This window comes from Centrocercus urophasianus, unplaced genomic scaffold (assembly GCF_019232065.1).
Source record: "Centrocercus urophasianus isolate 14NV4802_14NV808 unplaced genomic scaffold, USGS_Curo_1.0 seq_48, whole genome shotgun sequence".
In the NCBI taxonomy this organism is placed as follows: domain Eukaryota; kingdom Metazoa; phylum Chordata; class Aves; order Galliformes; family Phasianidae; genus Centrocercus; species Centrocercus urophasianus.
In genome coordinates this window covers 1,213,698-1,228,188 of record NW_024885066.1, presented here as the reverse complement: position 1 = coordinate 1,228,188, position 14,491 = coordinate 1,213,698, and the positions used below count along the sequence as shown (strand labels likewise).

General features: G+C 44.3%; 1 protein-coding gene across 1 annotated transcript; it reads right to left on the bottom strand.

Annotated features, from left to right (window-relative positions):
- Positions 1 to 757: 757 nt before the first annotated feature.
- Positions 758 to 12,397, bottom strand: STX12 (syntaxin 12). The gene is made up of 9 exons (XM_042834647.1): positions 12,250 to 12,397; positions 9,540 to 9,609; positions 8,526 to 8,625; positions 7,116 to 7,253; positions 6,645 to 6,688; positions 4,715 to 4,820; positions 4,158 to 4,230; positions 3,903 to 3,985; positions 758 to 2,188 (listed from the first exon to the last, which is right to left on the bottom strand). The coding sequence occupies exons 1-9, from the start codon at positions 12,359 to 12,361 to the stop codon at positions 2,096 to 2,098; spliced, it is 819 nt and encodes a 272-aa protein (XP_042690581.1). The 5' UTR covers positions 12,362 to 12,397; the 3' UTR covers positions 758 to 2,095.
- Positions 12,398 to 14,491: the final 2,094 nt, after the last annotated feature.

Below are 14,491 nucleotides of genomic sequence, written 5' to 3'. Positions count from 1 at the left end.
GTGGAGCACCTCCGTGTGATGACAGTCGAGGTCTCTGCTGCCCGGAGAAAGATCGAGGGGACCTGAAAGCCCTTCCAGGACCTGAAGGAAACCGGGCAGGGACTTTTCATGAGGGCGACAGGACGTGATTTTAAACTGGAAGAAGGTAGATTGAGACTAGATGTCAAGATTAAAGGGGGCTGCAGCACCTCCCCTACGAAGACAGGCTGGGGGAGCTGGGCTTGTTCAGCCTGGAGAAAAAAAGGCTGCGGGGTGACCTCAGTGCCTTTCAGTACCTAAAGGGAGCCTAAAACAGGAGGGGAGTCAACTCTTGGAAAGGGGAGATAACAGCAGGACAAGGGGAAATGGTTTGAAGTTGAGGGAGGGAAGATTTGAGGTTGGATGTCGGGGGAGGTTCTGTGCTACGAGAGTGGTGAGGGGCTGGAACAGCTGCCCAGAGAGGCTGTGATGCCCCGTCCATCCCTGGAGGTGTTCAAGGCCAGGTTGGATGGGGCCCTGGGCAGGTATTAAATGTGGAGGTTGGTGGCCCTGCATGTGGCAGGGGGGTGGAGATTCGTGGTCCTTGAGGTCCCTTCCAACTCTGGCCATTCTGTGATTAAATTACTTACTGTGAGGGTGTTTCATGCTGAAGAATCACAGACTGCAGTGATAAATTGGAAGAGACGCTGCTGATGCTTCTATAAAGCAGACTTACAGAGGAATCTGCAATCACACTTCTGGCACCATTTAAGCTGCATGAGAAAGAAGCTCTGGCAAAGGCTTTTAAAAGTGTTTATTGACAGTTATTGGAATGATGGCGCAGTAGTGCAAACCAATGTGCAATTGGGAGAACACCCTCCCTTCCCAGCTTTCACATTTACTTTATTACACAGGAGACATGGAAGAAGGATTAAATACAAAATGGGTCAGTACGATGCATTTACCACACTATGATGGGCTTGAGACAGGTTACTGATCCCTCAGTGGATGTCAGTTTAGAGCTACAACAAAGCAGGGAGTGACTGCTACGTCCTGACCAGCTCTGCTAGCAAGACAGCTAGAAGCAGCAATCCTTAATTTGCACACACATCCTCAGTCTCAAAACCTTTGCACTTTGCTCAGCCAATTTCTGCACTTTGTTTCATAAAGAATGGAAAAATAACAGACATTCACAAGCCACACAATATTTACTGATACATTACAAGAAGCTTCAAGAGTCCTTCAAAGCAGGATTTCTCATAATACACATCTGTCTTGTTTACCTGTAAGCTTAGGTACCTGCTTCCTCGTCTTTGCACCATTTTCTCCACGAAAAATCAATTAGGAGCAAGAAACTCAACTTGTATTTTAGTGCTTTGAGAGTCAGCATTGAAAGAGATTTATTTGTCCAATAGTAAGCCATCAGCTAATTTCTTCAATGACATTGCACTGCTAGATAGGACGTCCTCAGACTTACAGTACTCAACTGGTGCATTAAAAAAACCACAACCCCAACCATGCACAAAAATTAATAAAAACAACGAGTCTCAAGGCTAAACTGACTGTTCCTAAGCACGCAGTTCTGATCATCATCCATGCATACTTCTTGCTTCTCAGATCTGCAGTGGCATTTTTCTCTTCAATTGAATTTAGAACCACAGCCACCCAGAGACCAATAAAACCATGGGGCAGATATCGGAGACTTGAGAAACTGCTGGATTAAGGTAATGAAAGTCAGTGTTGTGCCCTCTTTGAATGTCATTCTTATTCCAGTCCAAAGTTACCTGTACATATAAAAAGTCAAATTTCTGCCACTTGTCAAAATAAACAAGACATCTCCAGTTATTGATCACACTTCAGCATACAGTTGGGACAGGGAATAATGCATTACAGAAAGCAAAACCACAAGATGTTAGTTACATAAAACAATATAATTTGTATATAAACTGATAAATACTGTCTCCATGGTTCACTAATTCCAAATACTAGTTGTCTGCACATTAGTTGCTAATAACTATTACTAGAAGTAGTTCCAGCTTGTGCTCTCTCAGGGTGGTTTCATTTCCGAGACAAGTCTGCCTGTTCGTGCTGGGGGAAAAATATTCTCAGCAATGAGACAAGGTTCCACGTGAAGATCTCACTTTGCTGTCCACCAGATAATTAATCCTATGATTATAGAAGCCACAGCAAGGCCAAGAATCAGGATACAGATCTTCTTGCGGGATTTCTTCTGAAGAAGGAAGGAAAATAAAAAAGCCACTGATATCAAGAGCAGATGAGGAAGAAAGAGCAAGTTTGCCAGTTCATGTTACTGAATTTGGTGAGTCAGAGCACTCAATACCCATAATTATTCAAGGGAATTAACAAGTACCATTTATACAATTTCACGTTCCTTAAATAGCATAAGCCACAACTAAATGTTTTTAGTTTTAGGTCTAAGAAATGCAATTAAATCAGAATGTAACAAATTCTGCTACTCTTAAGGCAAATTCAAAATTGTACTTCAAGATTACTACGAACAGGGAAGTCGGCAACACCTAATATACATTTCCTGCTAAGGTCTGCCACCAAGGCTGCAAAGGAAAGCTAAACATCTCTAGCTATTGGGATCTTCCAGCTAAAACAAATGAAAATGCCATTCCTGTGACACAATCCCCCCATAGTCTGGTGCAGAGATAGTACTGCATTTCTACAGCTTAAATGATGCAGCATACAGTTACTGTACTTAGTTTTACAGCTTTGATCACTTTCTTCATCATAGGAAGCCACAGTGTCCACGTGCACTGAGTATTTTTAACTTCACATAATGCTCTGAGACTGGTTATGTATAATCACTTCCTTCTCTGTCTAGAAAAAAAACACATCTAATATGTGCCTAGTGTACCTGTCTTGGTACTCTGTTTTGGATGGATTTACTGCCATCTCAAAACATTTATAAATACTACGTGCTGCCAGGTGGCAAAAGCTACTTTCTTCTTGCAGTTAAACAGCACTGAGTGTAAAGCTTTTCAGCATCTCAACACTTAAAAGCACCCAATTTTTTTTTTAATCTTGTGTGGGAGCAGAAATCTTTTTCCTCACAGAACCTGAGCCAACAGTCACAACAACCACAGGTGGATGAGGTCAGAAGGCAGCTCTGGGTCTCTGTCCAACCACTGCTCAAGCAGGGACACCCACAGCACACTGCCAACAACCACATCCAGGCAACTCCTCCAAGGAGGAGAATCCACAGCCTCTCCAGGCCAACTGTTCCGGTGCTCTGTCACTTGCACAGCACAGAAGAGCTTCCTGATGCTCAAAAAGGACCTCGTGTTCCAGTCAGTGCCCAATGCCTCTCGCCCGTCACTGGGCAGACATTTCCACCAACAGGAATGTAAGGATGCTATGGAAACCATGGGCATCATCAAAATGATTTAAGCAGCAGTGAAAACCAATGCAGAAGAGGTGGCTGGACAAGGAAGTCAGATCACAGGTTGGAAACTGAGCAGTTAGAAAGGTGCTGCAAGTCTTGGTCATCACGAGTTCCCTTAGTTTGGGCAAGGATTTTATTTTTTTTTTAAGAACTTTTTTTTAAGCCAAGTTCTTACATGAAATCTTGGCTTAGCTGATATGTTTATAAGATGGCCACAACATGCCAAACTGCTGTTAGCAGAACTGTTCAGCTCTCCCCTGAGAACAAAGACAGCTAAACATTTAAACCTGCTGAGAATACCTAGATGGAGGAACAGACTGACTACACCACTGAATTAGAAGGCTAATTTCAACTGAATGTTCTCGAGTCAGTTGCTTTATTCCTTTCAGCACAATTCTGTGGGAGTGCCAACTTGCATGATCTGTTTTTAATGGCCTGTTTGGTGTGCTGCAGTCCTTAGCATCTCATTAGAGCTGTACCATTACTGGTACTCACCTGTACACTGACAATAATGCAAGCATACATAATTTACCTGATAATAGGCAGCTCTCTGTAACTGCTCACTGGCTCTTTCCACATGAACTTCTGCACTTTCCACATTTGCCTCTATGCTATCTATGGAAAAATAAGAGAACCTGTAAAATAATTCAGACTTTTGATGATTAAAAAAAAAAGAAATACAATAATTTTATTTTATTTTTTTTACAAAATATCAGAAAAATTGAACTACACAGGCAGAATGTGCAACTGAACTAGAAGAGAAGCTTCTTATTATCCAAACACTTACCAATCATATCTCCTTGGTCGTGAATCATCATGGCTAAATCCTTAAATATCTGATTGACATCCAAAATGTCGGCCTGAAGACAAGTTTGACAAGTTATACAAAACACTGGTTACAGCTTTTTTGCAGCCTAGTCCTTAGTGCCTCTTCAGAACATCACTCACAATAACTGAATAGGTACCATCACTCACTGACTCAGGTGACTTGATGTTGCTATTGATGGAACTTGGGATTAACATCAGAGCTTGCAATATTCTCACTGCTCGTTCTTTCTTTCACGTCACAAGCAATTAGCAGAGTAGGGAATCAAGATGAACCCTGTCACGAGTTGCTCCTACCATCTCTGAAGGCCCACCAGCAAACACTGAAGGAAAATGTACCTAGTCTCCTTAAACTGGAGCAGGGAGATTTATCTTGGCATCAATCCTTTCTACAAGGAACAGTTCTTTTACCTTCAGGTCTGCTCAGCCCATCCCATTAGATAGCACTGCATGAATTCTTTGGTTTATATCCTAATATTGTTAACTATATATTAATGTAAGTGCAGGATCTGTCTTCACCTCTAATTGCCTGATTGCCGTTTCTCTTTCTTTAATAAGCTCAAGATCCTGTTCAGTTATTGCCACATCATCTTCTTGAGACTGCATTTGATTCCAGTCTTCACCACTGTGAAGAGAAGGAAAGAAAGTAAAACATTGTTTCTTTCAGCACAGGAATATTTTCTCACTATGATTACACTGAATCACCAGGGTGTTAAAGTTGAAAGGATTCCTACAGAACAACACCAGCCTTGCAACTAACTGCAGACTTATGACAGCAGTTACAAGTGAGAACAATAATAGGGACAGACCAAGAAAAGTGGAGAAACTGAAAAGCAGTACATGCATAGGATAGTTTGTGCTAGGATGTGACCATTACCTATAGCATTATAGGACAGGCCTTATTTGAGGTTGCTTTTTTTAAGTTTGCTTTTTAAAGTGTCTGTACCTTCCTTTCCTCTCACCATCCCCCACAAAAAAGGGGGAATCAATCAGGGTGAAAGTCTTGATGGAGAGCAGCCTGCAAGCACAACATTATCAAATCAAAAGAACACCTGGCAAGCATCTTGGTGCTAAGATTCTCATTTGCTATCTGCCATTTGGGGATACGAAGAACCTTTAGTATTTTCATTCATTAATCTAGCAAGAACTGCAAATTAAGTCACACATCAAGAGGGATGCTTAGAAAACTCTCTGTATCACAGTGCACACCCACCGTGATGGCAGTACTTCATAACTGCCACATAAGTGGCACACACTGATTACAGTGAAGGCAGCACCGATAATACAAAGTCAGCTATGTGTCCAGCACAAAAGTCTTCTGGGGTAATATCTCCCTCTTCTTCTCGGAGCCAAGCGTATCTGAAAGCACTGCAATATACCCAACAGGCATGCTGTGACATAACTCCAACTTCCAAAGGCTCCAAGCGCAAAAAGAAATGACAATAAACTACTTGAGTAGATCAGATAGAGCAGAGACATTCAGGAATTCCGCTGAGTTGACAGCAGAATCTTCAGGTTTAAGGCACCAGTGTCTGACGTACAGCACATAAGGACAATTTCAAATATGGAGTAGTTGCTACTACATCTCTCTGAGACGAGGGCCTCTCCACAAGGAAGTATTGATGTGGCACCCCGTGCATTAGTGAGCAAGACTTCAAACTCATCACAGCATCTCTATAACTGAACAATTCAGCATGTGGAACCACAGGACTAACACCAAACAGCTGATCGGGGATGAGATGTCTAAGATGGGTGCCTTGATTTAGAGCCTTACAAGGTTTATACAGATAGGGCCAACGTATTTCATCCTCCATTTTTCAGGCACGCATAGTGGAAGCTGACACCGTAATCACCAACGCTTTTGCAGTGTCTTGAGTTCACTTGACTCACTGTAGAGCTGATGCAACATTCTGCAAACTCATCTGCTATGCAGGCACAAAGTCACTGCAGAATCTATATATGAGCCTGATATTTTATAGTGATGTTGACTAGGCTGTTCTGGTATCAATTGATTATTACCTCCAAGGTTTCTGAGTTTAGAGCAGTCTCATCCACTACTTTGTAACGGCTCCATCTGGGCTCATAGATAACACACAAACTCATGAAAGTAGTATGGAGTTGGTTTTTTTTTCGGAAATTGTTTTGTGACAGAAAACATGCCTGGTAATCTTGTGCTCACAGTCCAGAACATCAGGAGTTCCAGCTACCACACACTGGGGACTGAACTATTCCCACTGGGACAGTAATCAACTGCCTACATTTCAGCAGGCTCAAATACTGCCATGCACTTTTTTTTAAAACACTGTATATTACAAACACTGTACAAACTGCACAGCATCTTTCTGCTTTTCATTCAGCTGAAAGGGCCTTGCCCAAGCTACAGTATATCTACAATCATTTTAATTATGCATAGGTAAGAGTGTACCCCAAGAATGCAAGCAGCTGTTACCTATCAAATGAAACAAGCTGTTCTTCTCTGAACCGCTCATCAGCCTGGAATAAATAAATGAGGTGTTAATATTTCAGACTACCACAACTACTAGCAAACAAAATCAACAGGAATATCCTGAAGACAAAGGCATATGATGTCCAGAGAGTTCTTTGCCATTGTCTCTTCAACTTTCAGAAGTAAATCTGGTCTAAACTCCCTCAGGTTAATTTTAAATTCAGACTCTTTTTGCAAATCAAAGGCAACTGAAAGGCAAAGACAAGAGTCTCTTTATTCAGATCATCGGTGCATCAGCATATCAAGATGTGTGCCTACTAATTACAACATCTGGAACAGCAAAACGACCTACTGAGGCCTCATCTGTGCTCAGTGATGAACCAGTAGACAATCATGAAGTCAGTGGGCAAAGACAAGATCTCTGAAATGATTTGTAGTCCACTACATCACAACAGAATGCCTGCAAATACTTACAGAGATACGGGAGCCAGCTCTTGCCCTTGCTACAGTCTCTTTTTCCTTCTCTGACACTTGCCTCTGTACTGCCTGGAAGTTATTTAAGGCTGCAGAGAAATCATTCATTAAACGTTCTTTCTGAAGCCTCTGTTGACGCTAAGGAAAAAAAAAAAAAAAACAACAACAAAACAACAAGCATTCAGATACTGCCATTCACGTTACTGCAACCATCTCCAAAACAGCATAAAAAGAAAAGCAAATGCTAACATTTAAGTGATCCTTTGTTTCCAGCATTCTGGGGCAGAAACTGGAGAACAAAAAGCCCAAATGCTCTGTGCTCTACCTACTGTGGAACTGTGCTGTGCGTGTTTCCCTGGCACGTTCCCTTTGTGTTGTGACACCCCATGTATGGAAAACAAGAAGTTGGAAAAAAGACTTGACCCAAGCACAGTCAATACTACAGCTGATTCTTACACTTTCCACTGCAGAGATTACCAGTAGCCCTCTCAACCTGTAGGCTCTCTAGTACTTTCAAGAAGCTTGTAGCAATTCAGCAGATACGTCAAAGAAAAATAATACATACATTATCAATGAGATCTTGCTCCTACAGATTTCAACCGCACTGCTTCAGTGGGCTGCGTTCACTTACAGAAGTCAGTGCCACACTCAGCCATGTGACCAGACTTTGCTTAGAGTGAGATTAACTGAAAAATACTTTCTGAGCAAACACACAACACACCGCTGTACTTACAAGTGGTATTTAAACCTTTAGATAGAGATTGGATCTACTAAGACAACATCTGCTGACCCATATCCACAGATCATCCCATAACAGCATCACAAAAGCAGATAAGCCAGCACTGCAGCAGTGATTTGAAGTGGAGACAAAAGACTCCAACAGCACAGGAGCTTCCCTTCCCTCCCCTTCCCCACAGGAAGGGATGCCCTGAAAGACTGTTTTGCCAGAGACAAAGTCATAAGCATTGCCTCAGCAGATTTCTTTAGATGTGAGCAAGCTGAGTCAGCTCCTTCCCTCCCCCACATTCAGTTCAGGCCATAAATCCCACGGAAGGAAAAGTTTCTTGGTACAATCACACTTCATACTGACATTTAGCTTGCACTGAGTTTTTATCCAAAAAACGCGGTCTCACATCACCAGACTGCTCTGTAAACAAGATTATTTCTTCAGAAATAGAGTTCCATACTCAGGTCTCCTCAAGTTTTAGAGCTATTTGCTGCTGATAAACGTTTCCCCCCCCAGCATCACGCACTCAGGATGTAGCTGGCTTAATTTGCCTTCCCACTTCAACAACTGCCTTCGTTGCAGAAAGCTGCTGTCTCTTCAGCTGTGCCAATTAAAGCTCTGTGAAATTGCACTCTAAGCCAGCTTATCAAGTCAAAAAACTCTAGAAAATTGTACATGCATACCTGTTCAGAAGCAGACAGAGGAAGTGGTAGAGACCCCAGCTCTTTGAGATACTCATTGGTCTCTTTGGCCAAGCAGTTTGCAGAATGCTGTAGCTGTTGCCTAAAACAGTGGTGCAGAAACAGTGACACAAGTTTCTTCCAAAAAGCAACCTGAGCATTTCAACATTTACAATAATGACCAAGTAAGGTTTCCAAGCTCACACATCTTTAAGGATATTTTTCCCTAAGAGAACAGAAATGTACTCCACGTGTAGTGAGCGCAGTGCCAACCATCACAACTGATGTATTTATGTGACCAGCAGCTATTACGAAAACGAGGATGTCGCATATTCAGATTCAAGGTGCAGTCATGTGAAAGATTACAGAAAAACTCACTTCTGACATTTCTTACTCCAGAATTTATTCTCTCCATAACATTCTATTTCTGCTTTTCAAGCAGTTATAAGATGCACAGACTCCCTGTACAGTCTCTGTGGGACATATTATAGACTGTACTGTTAAAATGTTTTCTACACTGTCCTCCACTGGCTCGTTGTGAAGTTATACCTTGCATTTTGGCTGCCGGAGAGGATTACTCATCTTTCTAGCACCTCAAATTCTTCTGTATTAAAAGCTGTCTTTCCATCAAATACAGGCCTTCCTCACTGTTCTTCTGGATTGCCCTTACGCGAGGACAAAGTACCCAGTATGACATGCATGACTTTTAAACCACAAGAGAACTACTAGGGCTACTCCTCAGAACAGGTAACACGTGGCTAATATCATACTGCTCTTTTTAGGTTCTATATACCATTTCCTAGTCAATCTTACACTGCAGCTTTGAGTGGTTTCTCTGGAGTCCTGCAGGAACACCTTCATATGTTCACTAAACTACTTCACACATCTAGTAATGTTTGCTTTGTAAGACCATATTAAATTCATGCAGTAAAGCATTTCTCCAAAGTAACTCACTTCTTCTAAGAACAAAGGTAAAAATAAAAGAGCTTGAACAACTTTTACTCAGTGAACACTTACAAGTTTTCCTGCAGCTTGCTGGAGTCCTGCTTGGTTCCCAGCTGGCTCATCAAATTCTTTATCTGAGCAGCTGAAGATAAAGAGACCACAAGATTAGTAAGAGGAGTTTTAGTATATTTTACCCCTTCTTTAAGGGCTTCTCCAATGAAAGATCTCTCCATATTTTGTTTAACTCAAGCTGGTAACACAACACTTAGACTTTGCATTTAAACATCCCCATTTAGCCACGGTCTAGCTCACTAGATTAACTTTCAGACAGAAAGATGACAGATTCACCTTTGGGATGTGTAGGCTGCACTACGTACCTAAAAGCTTGCATGCTCCTCTTCCTCAATTTTCCTAAACCAATAATAATTTTTGTTCCTACCAACCACGCTGTTTCTGCATCTCAGACCATCACTGCCAGAACCACTTTATTTAAAAAACAAAACCAAATAATCTGTGTTTTGCTACTCCTGGTAGACAGAAGCTGTTGCAGTACTGGTAAAGTCTTTCAGGTACAGCAGCTAGAGCAGCATTAGCTTACATCAATCTTAATCAGATTGTAGCCAGAGAAGTTCTAGCCATTCCCTGTCTTCGTCCACAGTTCCTCTTGTGCAGGCACTGCTTATCATACAACCATCAAACCCTTAACACACCTGCAAAGCAGCCACCCCTTCCCCTCTGCCTCAGAAGGGGGAGGCAGAATGTTTGAGCAGCCCAGCATGCTGACCTGCTGTATCCTGCAGCTGCACGCTCCTTAGCATTAGTAAGAGATGCTGGGGGCACCAGTAGGACAAAACCTGATGGGCTCCTAGCAATCATGAAATCATGCCCTATTCCCTCAAGCAGCGAGGCAAGACATAGAAGCCTCAACTTAGCATCGTTCTAAAGGCAGCTGAGTGTCAGTGAAATAACAAGAGATACTTCCAGTTCAGTGAGATTCTACTGGTGCAATTCCTGCTTTTAGCCCGGAGCAAAACACTTCAGTTGATGAAATGTGTTGCTAAAGAAACACCAGATTCCAATGACAGACTTCTCTTCTAAAGTGAAGGGTAACTGCTTATAACAACAGCAATTGAGCCAGGGCTGCAGTATGATTCAATCAGTAATGAGGCAATAATTCTGACTTCTGCATACAGCATGATGCATTTCTGGTTTCTATTAGTCCATACAGCGAGGAGTTGTTTAACAACTTCTGATACAACAAGCTGAATGCTGCTTTTAGCAAGCAAGACTGCACTAATTTCACAGATCTATGAGCTACATGCAGGTCCAAAGAGTTCGCAGCCAAGTTAAACTGACAACACACAGGTCATACACCGTGTGGACATCAAGGACCAAGCAAGTGGAGTTTGTGCTACATCAAGATATTCTGTGCTATTTATTTTTCCCTCCTTTGAGGGTATATTCTTGTACAAGTCCCATTGCCGTGCCAGGCAATGTGTTTTCTGTTCTTGCCTTCACCAGTTCCCACAATTTTCCATGCTTAGCTTATTTCATCCAACAGTAATGCACAGAACCTACAGAAAATGGCAACAAAGCAACAGAGAGGCTGGAGCTCTTCCACTTCAATTTTTGGGCGCCAAGCACACACATCAATATAGAAAGTCCCTTCTGTTAGCAGCTTTCAGTCTACAAATCCTTTCAATTTTAGGCACAAAGCATTCCATGCTGTTATGCACTTCAGATTACTTACAACATTCTAACCTCCCTCTGGGTGTTTAGGTAAAACAACAGCCTTGCAGGCAGTAGCTTTGCCAGCTTGCTCCAGCAGCTTTCTGCACACTTGTGAGAAGTGCTACTTCTGCTGAGTTTCCTAAAACAAATGAATACAACCCATCTGTCCCCACTGTTTGCTTGCTGCTTTTTCCTATGGGGAAAAAGAGGAGAAAGGAGGAAGTGCTCAAGGTTTGTGTTTCTCTTCAGGCCTTTTATCAAATACAGAGTACAGCTAATTACTATAACGGTAAGTCAGCTGTTCTGTGTTCCCACCCACCTTGATAGAAGCTGTAAGGCATTTGTTTCATCTAAATTGGCAGCACACTGAGGTAGGGCAGCTGCCGGTCATGAGACCAAGCAATCTTGTGCTAAGAGGAAGAGGAGCTGCACTAATTAGAGGAGGAAGCTCAGAGAAAACACACGGAAGAGGCAAGGCAAACCAAAGCCACGTTTTCTGACAACTTCAGGAAGAATTTAACAGGCAGCCACACCAAGAGGAGGCAGAACAGCTTGAGGAATGCTTACAACTTGTGAGATCAAAGTGGAGCGGCAGAAAATCATTGAGGTTGGCAAAGACCCCTGAGATCACGCAGCCCAACCATCCAACTACCAGCAGTTCTGCCTGGTAGGCTGCACAGGGACGGTCAGCCACCCATCACAGTGCCCGAGCACTCCTGCAGAGAAGCTTTTCCTAATATCCAACCTGACAGACTCCACCAGCCGCATTCAGACGACCAGAGACACGGCAGCAAGATTCGGGTTCCACCTTTACAAAAGGCAGCATCTTCGCCAAGGGATCGATCACCCGACTGGAAACGATTCCCTCACACAGCGGCAGGGCTCAATACCCGGATTTCAACGACTACTTCACGACATTAACTACTTAATGACCGACATTAACTACTCTACGACATTAACTACTTTATGACACGAGCTGGAACAGGTCTGCAGCCGCCCCGCCCCGCCCCAGGCCCACCGAGGAGCCCCGGCCCGGTCCTCCGGCACTCACTGTACTGCGCGATGCGCTGCACGTTGCCGCTGCATGTCTGAATGATAGCACCGAAATCCCGCGGCGGGGCCGTCGGCCCGGCCCGGTAGGGATCCAGCGGCCCGTACGACATGACCGGGCGAGTGACGGCTGCTCCGGGCCCGGCTGCCAGCACCCCGCCGCTCACCGCGCATGCGCGACCGCTGCTGACGGAGCGTCCGCCCTAAGCCGATGGGACGCTGCCTGCGCATGCGCGGGCGTGGCCGGGCGCGGCCTCCGGTTGCTACGACGACGGGAGCGTCTCAGAAAGGCGTGAAGGCCGCAAGCTGTGTCGCAGCCCTGTGGCGTCGGCTGCGCTTTGACACTGGCACACGGCTCAGCACCACCACGCCGCTCCCAGGGAGGTTGTGGATGCCCCATCCCTGGTGGCATTCGAGGCCAGGCTGGATGTGGCTCTGGGCAGCCTGGTCTGCTGGTTGGTGACCCTGCGTGTAGCAGGGGGTTGAAATGAGATGAGCATTGTGGTGCTTTTCAACCCAGGCCATTCTGTGATTCTGATTCTAATTCTTGCTCGTCTTCTCAGCAGCGGCAGAGGGAGAAAATGACATGGAACAACTCTTAGGTTGAGATAGGATGGGGAGGTCACTCCCTGGTTACTGTCACAAGCAAAACAGGCTCAGTGTATGGAGGTTAATGTGATTTATTGCCTACTGCTAGCAGACCAGAGCAATGAGAACTAAAGGCAACACATACCCCCTCCCATCCGTGTTCTACCTCCCCCTCACCCAGCAGCACGGCACAATGGGGGCTGTGCTCAGCCCATATCACCCCATCTCTGCTGCTCCTTCCTCCTCACCATGTCCCTGTCCCAGCACAGGGTCCTTCCCACACAGTGCTGTCCTTCCCAAACTGTGTGAGCTTCCCACAGGCTACAGATCAAGCCCTGCTCTAACACAGCTCTGTATCACAGGGCCCGTTTTTCAGGGGCTGCTCCAGCATGAGGCCTGTAGGCAGCAGCTCCCCCAGCCCTCCTGCAGTCTTTGCCCTGGAGCCTGATCCTGTGGGACCTCTTTGCACTGTGGGCTCTTCCATGGCTGCACGTGGAGATCTGCTCCGCATGGTGCCCCTGGGCTGCAGAGGGACAGTTTAGAATTAAGCTTTATCCTTAATCTTTCAATTATTGTTATGCAGCCAAAGACAATCACAGAATCAAAGGGTGCTTGAGGTCAGTCAGAAGGGACATCAGGGTCCCTCTGGTCCAACCCCTGCTCGAGCAGAGACATTGGATCTGCTTGTCCAGGACCACATCCACGTGGCTTTTAAAGATCTCCATGGAGGAGGTTTCCCACGTTTTCAGACAGCCGGTTCCAGGGCAGAAATACACAATAAAAATAATGGCATCCTGATGTTCAGACAGGATCCTGCTATGTACCGGTTTGTGCCCCTTGCCTCTTGTCCTGGCACTGGGCACCACAAGCAAGAACCTGGCTCCATCGTCTTCACCTTCCCTCCAGGCATTTATGGTCATTAATAAGATCTCCCTGCTCCTCCACTTCTCCAGGCTGAGCAGCCCCAGCTCTCTCACCCTCTCCTCATGACAATGCCCGCATAAAATGTCCCAAAACACATTAAAATAGAGAAATGTTTAGAGAGGAGACATTGCTTTATTCTGCATGCAGCATAAGGAGAGAAATCCCTGCAAATCATGCTCACCAAGTCTTCACACTGGTTTCTCCTTATAGTCATACCTACCTATTATATATTCATAAAATTATACAAGTACACAATTATGTATTTTAATCTTCTGTATTTGGACAAGAGTCTTTGGTGATTGTTTGGAGAGGTGTCCCATTACTCACCTTGTCCATATTTGGGCACAGGATTTTTTAAGGACACCTAATCAGTCTCTTCTCATTGGTTTCTGTCTTGAATTTGTGCTCTTTCCCCACATTATTATAACCAGAGGTTCTGCTGGGGACTTTTTGGAGGCCACCCCCAGTTCCCATCAGTCAGAATCTAAACTCAAAGCTAGCAGATCTGCAACATGTGAATTTACTCTTTCCCATGGACCCCCCTTTGGTTTCTGATTTAACGGATGTTCTCTTTTTCTGTGTCCATAACCACCCTGCATGGTGACCCTTCCTCAGTGATGAAACAGCTGAAATTGGTTCAAACTGTTTTTGCCTATTCTCCCTGCTAGAAAAATGACCCATCGCTGTCCTTTTGTCATTATATCCTCACCCCAAGGTGAGATTGGTACACC